We start from the raw sequence: 19549 nt of genomic DNA, 5'->3' as shown, positions 1-19549 counted from the left end.
CCAACTCTATAAACATTCGTACTATTTGCTAATCAAAGGGGTTAGCTAGGGAAAAAAAAAAAAAAGGCCATCTAAAGAGAACTTTGCATGCTGATTACCCTTGCCAGTTTCAGACTGTAAGGAGCTTAGCACGTGTGTGCACCATGTAAATTTCTAACTTGGTGTGATAGCACAGTGATTTATATATTTTAGGCCAGGTGAAATCTACTTCTAGAGTGGAATGTCCTTCCCCAAACATACAAACCTAGGCCATTTTCATTCCAGAGTTTGTGCCCTTAATCATTACACTGTACTGCTGCTTTAGGGACACATGATTGGTCACCAACTTGAGCTTCCAATGAATGCGAGTGAGTGCTGATGATGGCAGCAACTTTGATGGGTAAATGTCTCAGCTCTACTACTTCACAGCTTGGGCAAGTTATTTAATCTCTCTCTGCCTTGGTTTCCTCACATGTGAAACGAAGAGAGTAATAATACCTATTATTGCCAGGATCAAACGAATATCAATGTCTCTAAAAGTGTTTAGACGAGTGCCTGGAGTATATGAAGCACCGCATCAGTATTATTATTGTTGCTATTGTTATTATTGACTAAATACCAACTGTGGATAAAAGGAACTAGACATAGGGACTTATCAAAGGGTAACTGGTTCCTTAAGTAAGTAAAAGAAGTTAAATGCAATTTGACATTTTAAGAACCAGCTTCCTCCATTAACTAAAACCATGTGAAAGAAAATGGTAAAATGAGATTGTATCACAGCCAGCTGACTTAAACTTTGGTCTTCCCCAATTCAAAAATCAGGACTGACTGAACTTCTCTCAGGCATGAGAACAGAAAAAGAACACTGTTTTCCACTGACTTCATCTTATCTTCCAGGTATTTAACCTCAGAACTTTTAAATAAAACCTCCTGCCAAATGACAACCTTGAGAAAAAATATGAAAGCTAGATTTGAGCATTAGAGAGGAAGAAAGACAGGTGCAACATTTTCATCAAGTTAAAGAAAAGATATTCCAGGCTCCCAGAAGTAAAAAAAAAAAAAAAAAAAAAGAAAAGAAAAGAAAAAAAAGAAATACAATTAAAAAATAAAGAAAAGGTACTGGCCGAGCACGGTGGCTCACGCCTGTAATCCCAGCACTTTGGGAGGCCGAAGCGGGCAGATCACGAGGTCAGGAGAGCGAGGCCATCCTGGTGAACCACAGTGGAACCCCGTCTCTACTAAAAATACAAAAAAAATTAGCCGGGCGTGGTGGTGGGGGCCTGTAGTCCCAGCTACTCGGGAGGCTGAGGCAGGAGAATGGCGTGAACCCGGGAGGCGGAGTTTGCAGTGAGTCAAGACCCCGCCACTGCACTCCAGCCTGGGCGACAGAGCGAGACTCTGTCTCAAAAAAAGAAAAAAAAAAAAGAAAAAGAAAAGGTACCATGTGTTCTTGGTCTGCTTTTATAATTAAAGGTACTAATGAGACCAGATTTCCCTTGTGGGTGGCAGAAGGTCATGTTTTAAGGACTGCTGGGATGACAACTAGAATCTGCTGGCAGACAGCTTTCTAGGCCGAGCTGACCTGAGAAGGTGCTGCTCAGGAGGGTAATAGCCACAGACCCAGCGAGGAAGCAATGTGAAGGCTGCTGCCCTTGCCACACCTCTTCTTCCATTACCCGCCTTTCCTCTCCTTTCCTTGTCTGCCTTTCTCTATCCCTCTGGTGTGCACTCACAATGCATATTGTTTCCTCAGGTCCCTTCTGTATAAGAAAAAGAAAAAACAGGCGGGGTGAGGTGTAGCACCCCTGTGATCCCAGCGCTCCAAGAGGCTGAGGCGGAAGGATCCTTTGGGGCCAAGGGTTCCATGCTGCAGTGAGCTATGGTCCCTGCACTCCAGACTGGGTGGCAGAGTGAGACTCTGTCTCAACAGCAAAATGAACAGGCTGGGCACGGTGGCTCACATCTATAATGCCAGCACTTTGGGAGGCTGAGTGGGGAGGAGCACTTGAGGTCAGGAATTCGAGCCTAGCCTGGCCAACATGGTGAAACCCCGTCTCTACTAAAAATACCAAAAAAATGGCCGGGTGCAGTAGCTCACGCCTGTAATTCCAGCACTTTGGGAGGCCGAGGCGGGCCGATCACCTGAGGTTAGGACTTCCAAACCAGCCTGGCCAACATGACGAAACCCCGTCTCTACTAAAAATACAAAAATTAGCTGGGCACAGTGGTGGGCGCCTGTAATCCCAGCTACTCGAGAGGCTGAGGCAGGAGAATCACATGAACCCGGGAGGCGGAGGTTGCAGTGAGCTGAGATCGCACCATTGCACTCCAGCCTGGGCAACAGAGCCAGACTCCATCTCAAATAAATAAATAAATAAATAAATACAAAATTAGCCAGACATAGTGGCAGGTGCCTGTAATCCCGGCTACTCAAGAGACTAAGGCAGGAGAATTGCTTGAACCCGGGAGGCGGCAGTTGCAGTGAGCCAAGATGGTGCCACCGCACTCCAGCCTGGGAAACAGAGCAAGGCTCTGTCTCAAAAGCAAACAAACAAAAACACTATAACATATATAATGAATTAAAACGAAGGAGGCGGTGGCAAATGGGAAGTCTCATCTCAGGATTCAATTTAAGGAAGACACAGGAAGATGCTGGGGTTATATTAGTAAGAAGAAAGGATTTTTTTCTCAGTAAGGTCTTCCGGCACCTCAGACTGCATCCTTTGGAAGCATCTGTCCTGCTTCTGCATGAAACTGGGCAGAGTTTCTCCCCAGCCACAGCTACCCAGGGTATAGGCCACGACTGGACTTCCCAGGGGTCGGAGTTGGGGCAAGGCGGCACAACATAGGGGCAGGCGACCAGCAGAAGAGTAGGATTTCTGTTTTTTGTGCTTGAGGAAGCATAAGTATCTCCCAATGTAAAATATATTAGGGGGAGGAGCACTCTGATTCAGCTATTGAATTCACTATTGAATGAATCATAGTGCTGATTTGGGGGTGGAGCTGGTGGGGAGGGATGCCCTTGTGGTTAACCGCATTTTACTGGGGTTTTTATTGATTGCAGTTGTATTGAAAGAGACATGACTCACACATACCATATTCAAAGCCACGTAAAGCACTGGGTTCTAATGGAATTTCAGTGTCTGAGAACGTCATGAACTATACTACCAAATGTGAAAAGTTATGCTATCAACATAGATATCTGTGTTTTGCTTCTGTCCTCTATCAGCTGAAGAGGAGGCTGATTTTTCTATTTCCCTTTCACTTTAAGGCTGTGGCTAAGCACTTAAGAAATACACGTTGTTCTAGGCATGCTAGGGACTGTTTCTCCTAAAAGTTGGTTTCAGCTGGGCACAGTGCTCACGCCTGTAATCACAGCACTTTAGCAGGATCCCTTGAGCCCAGGAGTTTGAGACCAGCCCGGGCAACAAAGTGAGACCTCATCTCTATAAAAAAAATTTTTTTAATTAGCCAGGTGTGGTGGCATCATCTGTAGTCCCAGCTAACCTCCTAGACTGAGGTGGGAGAGTCACTTGAGCCCAGGAGGTCAAGGCTGCAGTGAGCTATAATTACACCACTGCACCCCAGCCTGGGCAACAGAGCAAGACCATGTCTCAAAACAAACAAAGCTGGTTTCATTAACCAACCATCTTCCTACGTGTTTGGATTGAACTTTGCTTGTAAATGCCATTCAGCAGTTTTTTAATTTTTCTGCTTTGTTGCAGGGTAGTGTGTACAAATGAGTCTCCACAAATAGGCTATAAGCTACTTGAGGGCAGGGATAATATAGTAATAACAATAAAAAGAATAAGTGTAGCAGCAAAAGCAATGTTACTAGCTATTGGGAGCACATCAGCTGTCAGGTACACACCTGGATTCATCCCACTTAGGTGGGGGATAAGAAACTGAGGCTTTAAGAGGGAACTTGCCTGGTGCTATGGAACTAGAAACAGTAACGCCTCCACTTAAACCTAGGTTGTATGGTCCTAGTACACTCTGAGCTGTTGGTGATGCCCCTTCCAAGAGGGACTCATCCCTACCTATCTCATTTTTTATTCATCTACATAATTCAGGCACCAAATTCTTAAGGCAGTATATGCTTGGTGAATTATAACTGAATTAAATAGAATAAAACAAAATTTGTAGGTCATTGTTTTCAGGAACCATCCAGGCAGAGCTTAAAGTGAAATGACAAGGAAGTGAGGTGGCTGATGTTCCGCCTAGTTGTAGAAATTGTTACTAACACACATTGTCCTTTCATGCAAGGTCTGAGTTTCCAGCCCTCCTAACAAGATAAAGAATGTCATTCTGCCTTATTCACTTCTAACAATATCTTTAATTCCATTGTGTAAGAACACTTAACAGGAGATGTACGCACTTAACACATTTTTAAGTGTACAATCTATTATTGTTGACTGTGGATACAACATTGTGCAACAGCTCTCTAAATCTTATTAATCTTGCTCAACTGAAACTTTATGCCCATTTATTAGTAACTCCTCATTTCCCCCTTGCTGCAGCCCCTGGCAACCACCAATCCTCCCTTTGATTCTATACATTCGACTTATGAATATAAATTATAGATATCCCATATTTTTTTCTTCAACTTCTTAAGTTCAGGGGTACATGTGCAGGATGTGTAGGTTTGTTACATAGGTAAACGTGTGCCATGGTGGTTTGTTGCACAGATCATCCCATCACCTAGATACTAAGGCCAGCATCCATTAGCTATTCCTCCTCATGCTCTCCCTCCTCCCCCGATATCCCATATTTTAAAATACTATCTCCAATATTATCTTCCTCTCACAGAAATTGGTACCACTTTTCTTCTTTTCTAGACTTTGAAAAAAAAGCACTCGCTGTTCTCAATATTTGCTGACATGAGATTTAAAATATGGGCTAGAATTTCTAGTCTTTCTATGGTTTTCAGAATAAGAAAGCAAAAATGCTAAAGGCTTCAATGATCACCTTAAAATGACTGATTGAATGAATGAATGACAATTTACTCAGCCTCTACCATGTGAAAAACATTTTTGTGTGTTAGATAATTTCTTCTTTTGAAGAACCATTAAGAAGTAATGTTGAGTTTTTTTTTTTTTTTTTAATTAACTCTCAATTTACAACAAAAAAAACAAATTTCAGAAAGGATAACTGACTTTCCCGATGTTACACAGTCAGGATTTTACTCAGGTCCCCTGTATGCAAAGCGTATATTTTCTTTCTACTCGATTGTAAGACTAATTGTCACACTCAAGAGTCATTGTTGGCTCATGTGTGAGTCACTTTCTTGGCTTATCAACAGCAGGTTGGGATAAAAAAAAACAAAGGTTGACATCTTCACAAAGTTTAAAGGAAGGGACCACCGTCTGTTATACAAAGCAAAAGAAACAGAGAGGCCCATTATATGAATTCGTCTGTCTAGACAGATGACTAAACAGGGGTCCCTCCAGGGTTAGACTTGAATTTCCTCCGTTCAGCCTGTTGGATATTTAGCAATAAAAAAAAAAAAAATTTTTTTTGAACTGTTTAAAGGCTGCAGTACTAATCCAACCCCTCCTACACTGCCCAGAGAGTAGTTTAAAAGTATTTCAGTGAAGCCTGCATGTGTTAAAGTTTCAAGCAGAAATCAAATTGAGACAAAAAGAGCCCTAAAAATACTTGTGCTGTCTGGCTACAGACCCAAGAACACATGCCTAAATGTCCCTTTGTAACTCCAGTGACAGCAGTTTGAACTCACAGAGGGAGCAAGGTCTCATCCAGGTGTCCCTGTAGCAGGGGACATGAATGCATCCAAGTTGGGCTTCTCATCTTTCACATGGGCTGGCAAGCAACTTCTCTCCTGTTCCTTATGTGCCCTGGGGACAACAGAACTTTTTCTAACTTGTAATATGAAGAATGCTACTTAGAGTAAAGCAAAAGTCAGCTTCCTTTCATCAAGGTTGAGAGATACAAACAGAAGCTTGTGATGATAAGATTTTTTAAAAGCCTACTAATATTGCTATGTTTAGTGTACAGAGAACTGCTTCTGGTAGGCAATTAGGAGTTGGTTAGCAGACCACGGGGGCCCTGTAGAGAAACTGGGAGCATAGCAATTGACTAAAACCACTCTCATTTCCCAAGAAGTCCTTAGCAATACGCGGGGTGCTATTTCTGTAATGGTACATATGTGCAAAAATTCATTCACTCTCTCATTTAATAAATGTTTATTGGATGCCTCAACTGTAACATTCCTTCATAAGTATGGGGCCTATCAGGAACTGGCTATAGAATTTCCAGGATCCTGCCTATTGATAGGGGCTGATACTATTCTAATCTTTTACCAGGGCATTAGAGAATTAACACAGTCCTTTAAGTAAGAAGTATGTACTCTGATTTACAAATCTGCCAACAACAAAAGCAACAACAAAACAGTTGTCCTATTCAGGGAACAAAATGAAAACACTGGAGTTTATATTGCCCACTCTAATTATTACCCAGCCTAGACAAGAAAATAACTGTAAGGACACATTCATCCTCCATATAAATTCACATAAGAAGCTATTTTCATTCTTCTAATGGGGAACATGAAGAGCACGCATGAGCTAAGCTCAGAGACCACTGCTTAATTCCAATACCAGTATGCAAGCCCTTGGTTCTACTGCCTGCCTTGAACTTTCACAGGTTCTTAGGAAAAAAATACTGCATTTAAGAGAAAAAAAGAAACACATCTGGACATGTCTTTTTTTCCTTTTATCAGAAGAGAATGATGCCCTGACACATACAGATGCATATGGTTCTCACTCAGAGGATTCTCCTTTTTAGACTTCTCATTCTTTAATCCACATTTTCCTTATTTAAATGGAAATTTATCATCTTGGAGGAGTGATGAATAGGATGAGCTTTGGAGTCAGACAGCTGTGTGATCGTGAGGAAATTACACATGATGTTACTACATCTCAGTTTCCTTATTTATAAAACTTAGAATAATAATAGTGTTTATATATAGTGCTAATATGGAGATTAGCCCACAGCTTAATATAACTATTCCATAACTGATGTTTAGTATTATTAACAATAGTTAATTAATAGATTATTATTAATAATCATACTACTAATCATATTGTTATAAAAGACAGGATCCACTGCCCCTATCCATCAACATCGCCACCCAAATAGATGTCTTTTCTTCATGCAGAAATTCACTCAAAACATAACATGGATATCTAGACAGAGCCACACAGTTTTATTAAAAGCTTTGTAAGCCCCCAAAATACAGGTTCTCAACTCCAGTTGCACATTAGAATCTCCTGGGAAACTTTTTTTTGAGACAGAGTTTTGCTCTTATTGCCCAGGGTGGAGTGCAGTGGTGCGATCTCAGCTCGCCACAACCTCTGCCTCCCAGGTTCAAGCGATTCTCCTACCTCAGCCTCCCAAGTAGCTGAGATTACAGGCATGTGCCACCACGCCTAGCTAATTTTTTGTATTTTTAGTAGAGATGGGGTTTGTCCATGGTGATCAGGCTGGTCTTGAACTCCCTACCTCAGGTGATCCACCCACCTCAGTCTCTCAAAGTGCTGGGATTACCGGCATGAGCCACCGTGCCCAGCCGGGAAACTTTTTAAAACTAAAGATGCCAAGTCTCACTCCAGACCAACGGAGTCAGAATTTCTGGAGGTGGACTCTGGCCTGAGTAATATAAGTAATACGTTAAGTGCTCTGATACATAGTGATTCTGATACATAGTGAAGTTGAGAATCTCTGCACTACAGCTACCAAACAGAAACATCAGCCTTGACTGTCAAAGCTCCCAACAAAGAACCTAAGTGCTTGGATATCCCAAGTCCAAGTCCAAGTCTTTGCCATGGTACCAGTGCCCCTAGTAGTTTAGCTATTCTTGATGCTTCACCTGTTTCATTTCTGAAAAACAGTCTGCTCTCTTCCTAACAATAACGCTAGAGTTAATGATCCTTGAAGTCCCAGTGGCCATAGTTCCACAGGGAGTTACTTTCCTGGTCTCCTGAGTATAGGCAATGGACAAGGTAAGCAGCAGTCTTGGGAAAAGAAGCAACACAGACCAGGAAAACAGAGAAGCAACCCCTGCTGCCACTGTGAACACATATGAAGTCAGCTCCACTTCAGAGCAAAGATACAATCCAGCTGAATATTAGAAAAATATGGTCTGACCATTTAGATTTCAGAGGGATCCAAAACCAATTTAGACTCCAGTCGGTCGACAAAGTTCACATTCAGCAAAACAGCTCCAGCAGTTGCATCATACACACAACAGGGCAATTCAGAAATACAGATGTCCAGCCATGTGCAAAACAATGCTTTCATTTTTTTTCTTCTCTTTCCCACCACTGACCCCGAGAGCAGGCTGGAAAAGCTCAGCATCTGTTGCTACTAAGAATAGGCTGTGGAGATAATTATTTATGAACTTGCAAGCCCTGAGCTACCTAGCACGCTCAGGGGCGGTCAGAGCAGATCACTGTCACTGTGTTGAGGGTTACACAGCAGATACCCCATGCCAGGCAGGGTTACTTTCCAGTTTGCTCACTGGAAACAACAGGTAGGAACATGACTCTAAACAATCAACCTGGTGGGTCATTCTCAAGAGACTAAGGTTCAAGTTATAGACGGGATTCTAGGGAACTACATGGTACACAATGTTTAAGATGGCATGGAACTCACACAAGAGAGAGAAGAAACAGGAAAGCTATGCTCCTTCTGGCAAACAGCTAAACATCTACAGACCCTCATGGAAACTCACCTGAATTCTTATTGTGGACAACATCTATCAGACACTGCTAGACATATCAGGACCAGAGTGACAATCTAGGACCTAAGGCTAAAAGACATCACTGCGTGCTTTGGAGGTAAGCCTGAGTTTCAGAGTCTACCGGACATACATAAACTCCGTATAATGTATCAGGACTTGCTTTAGAAAACTGATACTGCCAACGGGGCCTTTTAAAATAGATAAACTCATCTTGATTGGAGGAGAATGGCATTAATGAAAATGGAGGGAAATAACATGTATGTCTTACAAAACCAACCAAATATGCAGTAAATATTCATATTTCAGTAAAGTGCCCCATATTCCCACAGACACAGCAATAGTTTGGATCCAATCATGTCATATCCACAAAACAGAAAGTTTTTCTTTTCTGTTTTTAAATTTTTATTGATTGATTGATTGATTGATTGAGACAGGATCTACCCTCTGTCGCCCAGGCTGGAGTGCAGTAGTGCGATCTCGGCTCACTGCAACTTCCACCTCCCGGGATCAAGTGACCCTCCCACCTCAGCCTCCTGAATAGCTGGGACCACAGGCACGTGTCACATTAGGCCCGGCTATTTTTTGTATTTTTTTGTAAAGATGGGGTTTCACCATGTTGCCCAGGCTTGTCTCAAACTCCTGGGCTCAAGTGATCCTCCCACCGGGCCTTCCAAAGAGCTGGGATTACAGGCATGAGCCACTGCGCCCAGCCACAAAGTTTTTTTAAAGTGAGTGAAACCTTTCTCTGTTCCCCTACTCCTCCACCTACACTGTGGTAGATTGTATCATTTGTTCAAAATGCTGGCTGTCCCTCTCCCCTGGGCCCATCCCCAGAGCCTCTCTCCCTTGTACCCAATTCCTACTCTACTGAAATCATGTGTGGCCATGTGACCTGCTTTGGCCAATGGAATGTGGGTAAAGACAACTGCCACATCTCCTGGTTCTGCCATGAGGTCAGCATGCCCAGTTTAGGGGCTGCTCCCTGAGCCCTGGTCCTGGAATAAAGAGCTCATGGAACAGAGCCACAGCCATCCCACAAGGCCATCTATATGAACATGCGAGAAACCTGTGCTGTTTATCGCTCACTGAGATTGAGAGAAAAGCTGTAGACGGTGACCCTGAGCTTATAAAATAATGCCAAATTCCAGAGTCCCAATATACCATATCATCACGTGGATGTCTATATACAATAGGTCCATTATGTCCTTGAATATATCAGCTTTGAATAACAAATACTTGATGTAACCATACTGTCCTATTCTCTAGTCTCAGTATTTCAAAGTTGTTCCCTTGTAAGAATACATCAATTTTTTCAAAGACCACACTAAGCATTTCTTGGTGTTTCATGACTCATTAAGACAGTTGTCATGCAAACTCACAGAGAAAGAAATTACATGAAGGGGCAAATCTCCTTCCAGAAAACGTAAGCAGTTTTCTATTGCTGCTTGATGACTACCAAACTACAATCTCAAAGGCCATCTTTCAAGAGGTAAATATAATCTCCCCCAGTAAGGCTTCCTTCACCACTAGGCCAAGTTGCACAATTCTTTTTCTGGCCTCTCAGATGCCTTCCATGTCATCAACCACAGGGTTGGCTTTTTGTTTCTGTTTGGTTGGTTTAGTCTGCCTGACTTCCTCACTAAGTGCAGGCTCCCTGAGGACAGGATCTATGCAGTTTTCTTACATCTATCACCTGGCACACAGTAGGCTCAATTGATGTTTCTTGTACAGATGGATGAAAAAATAAAATCAACATCCCAGTATAAAGTCTTCCTGTTCAAAACTTCAGAATTAGAAAGCAAACTTCAGTCCAACAGAAATTCTTTTTGACTGATAAGAGACATAGTTTTACAAATTCTCTGGCTTATGACCTCATTTCAAAGTTTAGGCAAAAGCCCTTCTATTGCATGTACAGAGCACAGCTGGACAGATCCAAAGAAGGATGCTTTCAAGCTTGACTTTCTATTTCACACCGGAAAAGGTAGTTTGACATTCTCCTAGGCCAAAGTATGGTCAGCTATGGGTATAGTGCCACATGTCCCTGGCCATCATGTCAAAGAGGGCCATGACTAGGCTTCACCGTGAGTACGAACTCCAGTAGCTGCCATTCCACATGCGTGAGCACAAGATGGGGGACCCAGGGGGTTATTTTCTGCTGCTCCTCAGAAAGGAAGGGGGTGAGTTGCCAATAACTAAGGACTATTAACTAAAAACCATCAAACAGAAAAACATTTTCTAAATATAAAACCCACTGTAGCCTGCCTATCAAACTGTTTGCTAAAGGAAAAACTCAGCATAAGGCAGGTCTGTTTGAGATTCTTGCTATAGAAATGCAGTTGCCAAGTGCCATCCTGATGCATCACAAAGACCTCCTCACTGAATTTCCTACTTCCACCTTGGCCATTCAACATACTATTCTTTTTTTTTTTTTTTTTTTTTGAGACAGAGTCTTGCTTTGTTGCCCAGGCTGGAGTGAAGTGGCGCGATCTCGGCTTATTGCAACCTCCACCTCTGGGGTTGAAGTGATTCTCCTCTCTCAGCCTCCTGAGTAGCTGGGACTACAGATGCATGCCACCATGCCCAGCTAATTTTTGTATTTTTAGTAGAGACAGGGTATCACCATGTTGGCCAGGATGGTGTCGATCTCTTGACCTCGTGATCCGCCCTCCTCGGCCTCCCAAAGTGCTGGGATTACAGGCATGAGCCACCGTGCCCGGCCCAACATACTATTCTTAACAGCCACACGGCCCTCTGGCTAAAACCACTCTTCTCTCCATTTTAGTCAGAGGAAAAGCCACAGACTTGATGATGGCCTACAAGGCCCCACATCACTTATCCCTCATTATCTCTCTAATCTCATCCCTAGGATACTTTTGACAATCCTTGAACATGTCACAACAGAACCAGCTATTCCCTCTGCCAGAATGGAACAGAATAGAACGCCCTTCCCCAGGTAGTCCCAGATTACTCTCTAACCTCCTTCAAGTGTCTGCTTACACGCACTGCCTTCTTAACAAACTCATCCATGCCCAGCTTATATAAAATTGCACCTCGCCTCCTCATCCCCGTGACCAATCTCTACTTCCCCTGCAAAACATTTATCCAATTCTAAATTCTTATTTCATCTTTATTATTAATTATCTATCTTATGCCACCAGAATGTAAGCTCCCCAAGGGCAAGGATTTTTGCTATTTTATTCACTAGCAGCTAGACTGCTGCCTGATACAAGTAAATACTCAAATACAGCTGAATAGGCTGGGCACGGTGGCTTATGCCGGTAATCCCAGCATTTTGGGATGCCAAGGTGGGTGGATCACCTGAGTTCAGGAGTTCAAGACCAGCAGGGCCAACATGGTGAAACCCCGACTCTACTAAAAATACAAAAATTAGCCAGGTATGGTGGTGTGTGCCTGTAATCCTACTTGGGAGGTTGAGGCAGGAGAATTGCTTGAACCTGGGTGGTGGAGGTCGCAGTGAGCCAAGATCATGCTGCTGTACTCCAGCCTGGGCAACAAGAGTGAAACTCCGTCTCAAAATAAAATAAAATAAATACAGTTGAATGAACTAATACATCATGAGAATGTCCTCTCTTCAGCCAGGCGCGGTGGCTAATGCCTGTGATTCCAGCACTTTGGGAGGCTAAGACAGGCGGATCACGAGGTCAAGAGATCGAGACCATCTTGGCCAAGATGGTGAAACCCTGTCGCTACTAAAAATACAAAAAATAGCTGGGCGTGGTGGCGTGCGCCTGTAGTCCCAGCTACTCGGGAGGCTGAGGCAGGAGAACTGCTTGAACCTGGGAGGTGGAGGTTGCAGTAAACTGAGATGGACCACTGCCTTCTAGCCTGGTGACAGAGTGAGGAGCAAGACTCCGTCTCAAAAAGAAGAAGAAGAAAAAAATGAATGCCCTCTCCACCTTTCTCTTCCAAGGTCTCTACATGCATTTGACATTTATCTTAAAATTATATCTATATTTGTAGTTAATGTACAGCTCTTTTAACTGAAGACTTATGCAGAAGTAAAGTGAATACTATCAAGTCATTTTTCTCACACTTCAATAGCCATGTGGGCTATTTAGTCATGTAGACCACATACGAGAACTGGGTATTTCTGTAAACAGTTCAATAGCCAAAAAATCTATAGTAGTTATAGAATATCCATACTGTACAGTTGTCTTCAAAGTACTAGGTGGTTCAAAAACATCAGAATACCAGGAGGCACAGGGTTGCACAAAGAAAATACCAAGTGATTTATCATTAACTTTTCTTCTTAATAGGTTGGTCAGATTCTTGCCTGCTCTAATGCCTCTGGTTGAACAAAACACTATTTGGAAAGAGAAACCTGCAGTTACCCAAAGCCGAGTTTGGCTGAGATAGTAAAGTTTACATTCCATTGTTTGCTAGGTCCTTACCCCATGGAATGTCTCAGAACAGGATTCAGGCCATCAAGAGGTCAGCAGCGCTTTGGCCAAACGCTACCTCAGGGAATTACACATTACCTTATACATGATATGTGTCACTTATGCATTAAACACTAGCTTTGAAAGTCCCTTCCCCACTCTACAGTTGCTCAGTTGAAGGCATTTGAGTGCAGAAATACATAACTTCCAAACTAGGCATCCAACACCCACCCACATGATTAATTTACTTCCTTGCACACTCATTGTTCTCTATGATGAACAGTGAGCAGAGGGTATGTGTGGTACTATTAATAACAAGTAATATTATTAATAACTACCTCAATATTTGCCTGCATTTGGGAAAATGGAAAGCACATGGCAAAAACTCCACAGGGGCTGTAGGTTCAGGGTCACACTTGAAGGACCAGCTGATCAAACAGAGAGTCCACTGGATCTGAATCCATCCATGTGGTATGACTGAGTAAACAGATGTGCATAATCAGAGCATCCTTTGACTTGAGCAGCTGCAAGCTTTAGTGAGGTCAGAAGCACCTGCAGTGCCTGTTTAAAATGTGCAGAGTCCTCAGCTCCACCCACTCCAGTGATTCTGACTTGGCAGCTCTGAAATGGGGCCAAGAAATCTGATGGATGTCCCAGGAGACAGAAATGCATATCACACTTTGAGAAACAGCACCTCGGGTCAGGCACAGTGGCTCATGTCATAATCCCTGCACTTCAGAAGGCTGAGGCAGGAGGCTTGTGTGAGGTCAGAAGTTTGAGTCCAGCCTGGGCAATATAGCAAGACCATATCTCTAAAAAAAAATTTTTTTTTTTAAGTAGCCAGTGTGGTGGTGCACACTTGTAGTCCTAGCTACTCAGGAGGCTGGGGTGGGAGGATTGCTTGAGCCCAGGAGTTAGAGGTTACAGTGAGCTATGATCATGCTACCACACTCCAGCCTGGACAACAGAGAGACCTGGTCTCTGTCTCTAAAAAAAGAGAGAGAGAGAGAAATGCCACCTTTAAATCTTAACCAAGTTACTTAAAAGCCTCTTATTCAGTAAATATTCTTTTTAAAAAATTATATTTGCCTTCATGACTATTAATCCATTCCTTCACAGACAGACTTATCTCTACTGCTTACACACTGGATTCTTATGTCTTAATAGGAAAACCTTTAGGCAAGCTAACCACATCTTAACCAATATTATTGGGGATAATAAGCTTGAAAAGAGAAAAATGATTTCGCAGTCACATGGCTGTGAGGAGCATGGACTATTTTCTCCTCCAGGGTATTTAATTTAAAGCTGATGCAGCATCAGAGCTGCCAGTCCAATTGTCAGTGTCAGAACACGTCGTTATCAACAACACCCAGGTTAGAGAGTGAGAAAAGCAAGAGGCGCCACAGGCCTCACGCTCCCTTCAGCCGCTCCCAACATCTCCTTGGAATGGAGAGGCGGTTCACGCAAGGTGACAGGGATGGCCCTAGAGCTGCTTGGCACAGGCCAACTTCACTTAACGAGTGTTCAGAATCACACTCAGCATGGAGAAATTCACCCTGACCCTGGATGCCTGCCCCCTGGCATACGCTCACTTACATTTTTACTCAATTACTATTTCTAAGAACAGAGACAAAAAAAAAATGCAGAGCCCCACTGCTCAGCAGCCTTGCAGGGAAGGTCTGAAAGGGGTCTGCAGGGTTTTTCCAGAGCCTGCGAGCTGGGCAAGGTGGAAGAGCCTCCCACTGTGTGGGAATCCATGTGGAGCTTGCGCCCCATCTCCCCTTCCGCACCCTCAGACACTCCTGATTTTCTCTGACTCGCTGAGGAGCAGGGTGGGTTTCCAATGTTTTTTCACCAAAGGAAGAGAAAAGCTCGCAGCAATTAAGTGACCGAAAATAACCCCAAGTGAGGAGTGTCTGAGAAGAAAAACCGCCCAAAGAACCAGGGTAGGCCTCTCACTTTGTTTACTATGGGAGGAAAAGATGAAAAGGAAATTAATCCCAAGTAGTAGGCAAGAAAGTTACAAAATTAACAGGACAGGATTCCAAAGGAAAAGCCAAAAAAGGGGGGAAAAGTTTGGGGTCTCTGTGGTATGGTGGCATCCGGGCCAGACCTGAATTCAGATTTTGGCTCTGTCACTAGCCAGCTCTGTGACCAAGGACAAGGTGTTTACCTCTCCAAACCACAATTTCCTAAAAAATGGGGATCGTCATTCTGGCCCTCCCTGACCAACCGATGTGGGGAAAATTAGGATGATGTGTCTTAAGTACCAGGGACATAGGGGGTATTCAACAAACGTTTTCTTTCTCTCATTCCCTCCTGTTTTCCTTTCCAAATAGCCAGTTAGCTGGGGGGAGAAAATCAGATGTTTAACTCCTTGGTTTAGCTAGTGAAATAAAATTAGGATTTAGAGTATAAAAACAAAACGTAATGACTCACAAATGGGAGCTTTAAAGACATGATTAAACTTTTCACTCTTTTTATTCACATTGCAGCTTCTAGCCACTTTGAGGCTTTCTGTACTAAAATCAATGTATATTCTCAACAGAATGAGTACTTTTTGAGGAAACCCCAGCTTAGGTCACTGGAAATAAACTATACTGATTTCTAAGCAACAATGTGTAGGCATGAATCATTGCAGAATAGGGTATCCAGTGACCTAGGCTTTTCCTAAGATAATAAAAACATTTCTTTTGTCTCTAGCTGGGACCTCCACCCACACTTAGAATCAACATAATCCAAACCTTCTCAGGGCCTCAAAAATATGCAGTGAACCAATGCCAGAATTGCAAGTCTGTTTCCTTTTTTCCTGAGCATGGTTCAGGGATAACTTTAGCCACTGAATTCCTTGAGTGTCGGGATCACCCAAGCTCTACTCTTTGTTGTGGACTCATTGTCCAGCATATAGTAAGCATTCAATAAATGGCTGAATTAATCAGTGTTCCCAATAAGAAAGGGGTGAGGACCTCTGGCTTTTGTACCCCTCAGCCTAACACCTGGTGCTGGCTCTGAGGAGCTTGCACCTGCTCCGAGGGTCAGGGCTAAGTGGTTTGAGCAAGTGGCAAGCTCACATGTCCAGTTAGCTGAGGGCCTGACCCATGATGATCCATTTCCTTATGCAAACCAGACATGTCAATACAAAGGTCACAAATAATCAGCAGCATAACTCCCCGACAGGTCTCCCTCTAGAGCAGGGGCATCCAATCTTTCAGCTTCCCTGGGCCACACTGGAAAAATAACAATTGTCTTGGGCCACACATAAAATAGACTAACACTAATGATAGCTGATAAGCTTTAAAAAAATTGCAAAAAAAATCTCATAATTTTTTAAGAAAGTTGACAAATTTGTGTTGGGCTGCATTCAAGGCCATCCTGGGATGCATGCAGGCTGAGGGTTGGACAAGCTTGCTCTAGAACCTTCAAGGAGAGAAAATCTCCTTTCACTTTGGTTCAGGACAAGAAACATTAATTGAACAACTACTACGTGTCAAGAACAAGAACATAGATACAAATAAGATATAAAAAGGAACATCCCCTTGATATTCAGGCCATGCTGTCCAACCCTCCAGAGAGTGGCCTCCATGGGGATCAGGAAAGGTGTATGTCAAATCACTCTGTGACCCCTAAAACACATATCTCATCCCCACAAGTCATTCTTTTACATGCTGCAATATAGTCATTGTATTACTTCAAAGCTATTCATCAGTTTTTCTCATGTAAACTCTTACTAAAAAAAATTCTAGGCACCTTTGTGATCGCTCAGCTACAAGGCTGCATTTCAGAATCTCATCTTGCCTCTGGCAAGTTCCCCACAGGAGACAAACACTAAAGATGGATTTGATATAACTATGTCAAACGAGGAATAAAGCAGACAAGTGTACTCACCAAGGTACCCACAGAGCACCTGGGACTGTCTGGAGCACAAGCTGCCCACTGAGCCAGAGGGTGTTGTAACAACTGGGCAGACAGCTAGGAGTTTTAAAAAGCACAGTCATTAGCTATTTTACTGAAGAGATGTCTGGCACAGAACTATACAAAGATTCAAAGTAGAAGAGAGACTCATTGAATGTTCTTATCATTTCCCCAGAAATAAGGTCCCTGCTACCTGGGGCTAGGGGATTAGACACTGAGGATCTAAGGAGGATTCCAGATTCTAGTCCCAGATCTTCTGGCATCCCTTAACCAGCAGTCAGACTCCTGAATTCAATTTTCCCTTTAGCACATTCTGATGTTAAAATAACAGCGTACAATTTACATACTGAAACGGTAAAATAAATACCTTGATTTATATTAAAGATGAATAAGAAAGGCTTTGACCTCCTTTGACAAAAGACAGCCTACCGATTAAGAATAAAACTTTGGTTTTCATTTGGCTGGCCTAGATTTCAGTGTTCTTAAAACCACCTGTCATTATTTCTAACCCGCATGTGAAAACTCCTTCTTGAATGAGTCAAAAATACAAGTGAATATTGGTTTGGGGCTACTTACCTACAGTTCAAAAAGCTAGGGCTCTCTGAAATGGACTAAACGCATCTTCCACGATAGTTATTACATCTGGAAAATTTGAACTTCGCTTTCTTTAAAGTAACAGAAACCCAATTTGTATTTTGCCCACCATATTCTTAGAAAAGAAAGCACACTCCCTCCCCCGCCCCAAAATACCTCAAATTGAAGAGGAAATATTGCTGAGTGTTCAAAAGTTTTTCTATTGGTGGAAGGGTCAATAAAAATATAGAATTTTTGCAGAAGAAGATGTGAATTCAAACCCCTGTTCTGTCACTGATTTCCTGTGAATCCATGGAGAAGTCTGTAAGATGAGGCAGACATAACCCTACCTCCGAGGGTTTTTATAAAATTGAAATGAGATGATATATTTAAAACAGACTGACAAATAAAAGGTGGTCAAGGAATATGAGCAGTTGTCTAACTTGTGTGACAAAAGAAGCCCTGACTGCCTATTAAGGCCTGGTACGAATATCATTCTTTCCTGGCTCCTAACATACTTTAAGAGTCCATGCACCTTCCATTTTTATAGGGCACGTCTTCTAGAAGTAACACTGCCACTATTCAGACCTGACTTGAAAACTTTCAACACAAGACAAAGGCTTTGTGGACTTTTCTCTTAATTTTTTTTTTTTCCATATGTGTGCCTCTTATCACTCAATTTTTAAATGGATAGCAAAGACTTTTTCCATACTCTGGAACTTACCGTGTCCAATATTCAGCCCACTATCAAGATCCCAGTGGCAGATTTTTCACAAATGTATGGATTACACCTTCTAGGAGGAACACTCTTTAACTGAGATATGGGGCTCTGACTGGCCAGTGTGGCATGGAAGACGAAGACCCAACAGCAGGGATTCTATAAGCACATACTGCTATCATGTTGCCACCATATGCTGCTTCCAGCTGACATCTGCTCACATATGTTCCCACCAATAAGAAACCATGCTGTTTATTTTTAGAGGCTTCTCCACAGTCTTACAGGAAGAAAATTCCCTCAAATAACCAGTCAGCAAAGACAGGAAGCTACACTGGATATAAACTGTTTGTCACAAGATTAACAAGTCAAACAAAGTTTTCTCATTCGTATCTGACCTTTAAAAAGAGATGCTGAAAGTTATCTTAAATAAAAATCTCAAAGAATACAACCAGAGAAAGGTAGAATATGCAGAGTAAGTCACTTGGTTAGCAATACTTTTTCTTCGAACTATGGCCCTATGCATTTCTTGGGGGGATTTAAGTGCTTTTCCTGGGAAACAGCACCTTCTTCAGGCCAGTGTACGCCGTGGTGCAGAAGAGGGACAATTCTATTAAACAGAATTCAGATCCCAAGGTCACCCAGGTCATAGGAAGTCTGTGTGGGAATAAGATGAGGTAATTATTGTCATTTGCAATTTCCAGCCTGCAGTTCTCAAGTATGCACCTTTGGTTTACTTTCACTCTGCTATAAAGCAGTACTAAAATCTCTTCTTTCCTTTCTTTCTTTTTTGTTTTTAAGCAAGGCAGGAGGACAGGGAGCTCTGGTGCTGATCCAATGCCTTAGAAGTTAAGACCATGAATGAGATAGAGATGTAAGGATGCTAATGATTGTTCAGTCCACAGAAAGCAAACCTTAGTTTTAAAATAATCAGTTTTCAGGCTGGGCACAGTGGCTCACGCCTATAATCCCAACACTTTGGGAGGCCAAGGCAGGCAGACCACGAGGTCAGGAATTCGAGACCAGCCTGGCCAATATGGTGAAACTCCGTCTCTACTAAAAATACAAAAATGAACTGGGTGTGGTGCCACGTGCCTGTAGTCCCAGTTACTCAGGAGACTAAGGCAGAAGAATCGCTTGAGCCCAGGAGGCGGAGGTTGCAGTAAGCCAAGATCACACCACTGCACTCCAGCCTGTGCGACACAGTGAGAC

General features: G+C 42.7%; 1 protein-coding gene across 3 annotated transcripts in view; it reads right to left on the bottom strand.

Moving 5' to 3' along the window:
• The window catches only part of TGFB2 (transforming growth factor beta 2), a 114886-nt gene that overhangs the window by 63921 nt on the left and 31416 nt on the right, over positions 1-19549 (bottom strand). Inside the window, exon 6 of one of the 3 annotated variants that reach the window (XM_063613935.1) lies at positions 17023-17106. The exons of the other annotated variants lie outside the window; for them this stretch is intronic. Coding sequence (XP_063470005.1) covers positions 17023-17106 — 84 coding nt within the window. The remainder of the gene's footprint in view (positions 1-17022; positions 17107-19549) is intronic. 3 annotated transcript variants of the gene reach the window in all.

Source organism: Symphalangus syndactylus, chromosome 19 (genome assembly GCF_028878055.3).
Source record: "Symphalangus syndactylus isolate Jambi chromosome 19, NHGRI_mSymSyn1-v2.1_pri, whole genome shotgun sequence".
Classification (NCBI taxonomy): Eukaryota; Metazoa; Chordata; class Mammalia; order Primates; family Hylobatidae; genus Symphalangus; species Symphalangus syndactylus.
The sequence above is the reverse complement of the archived record's forward strand: the minus strand, read 5'-3'. Positions and strand labels throughout refer to the sequence as shown.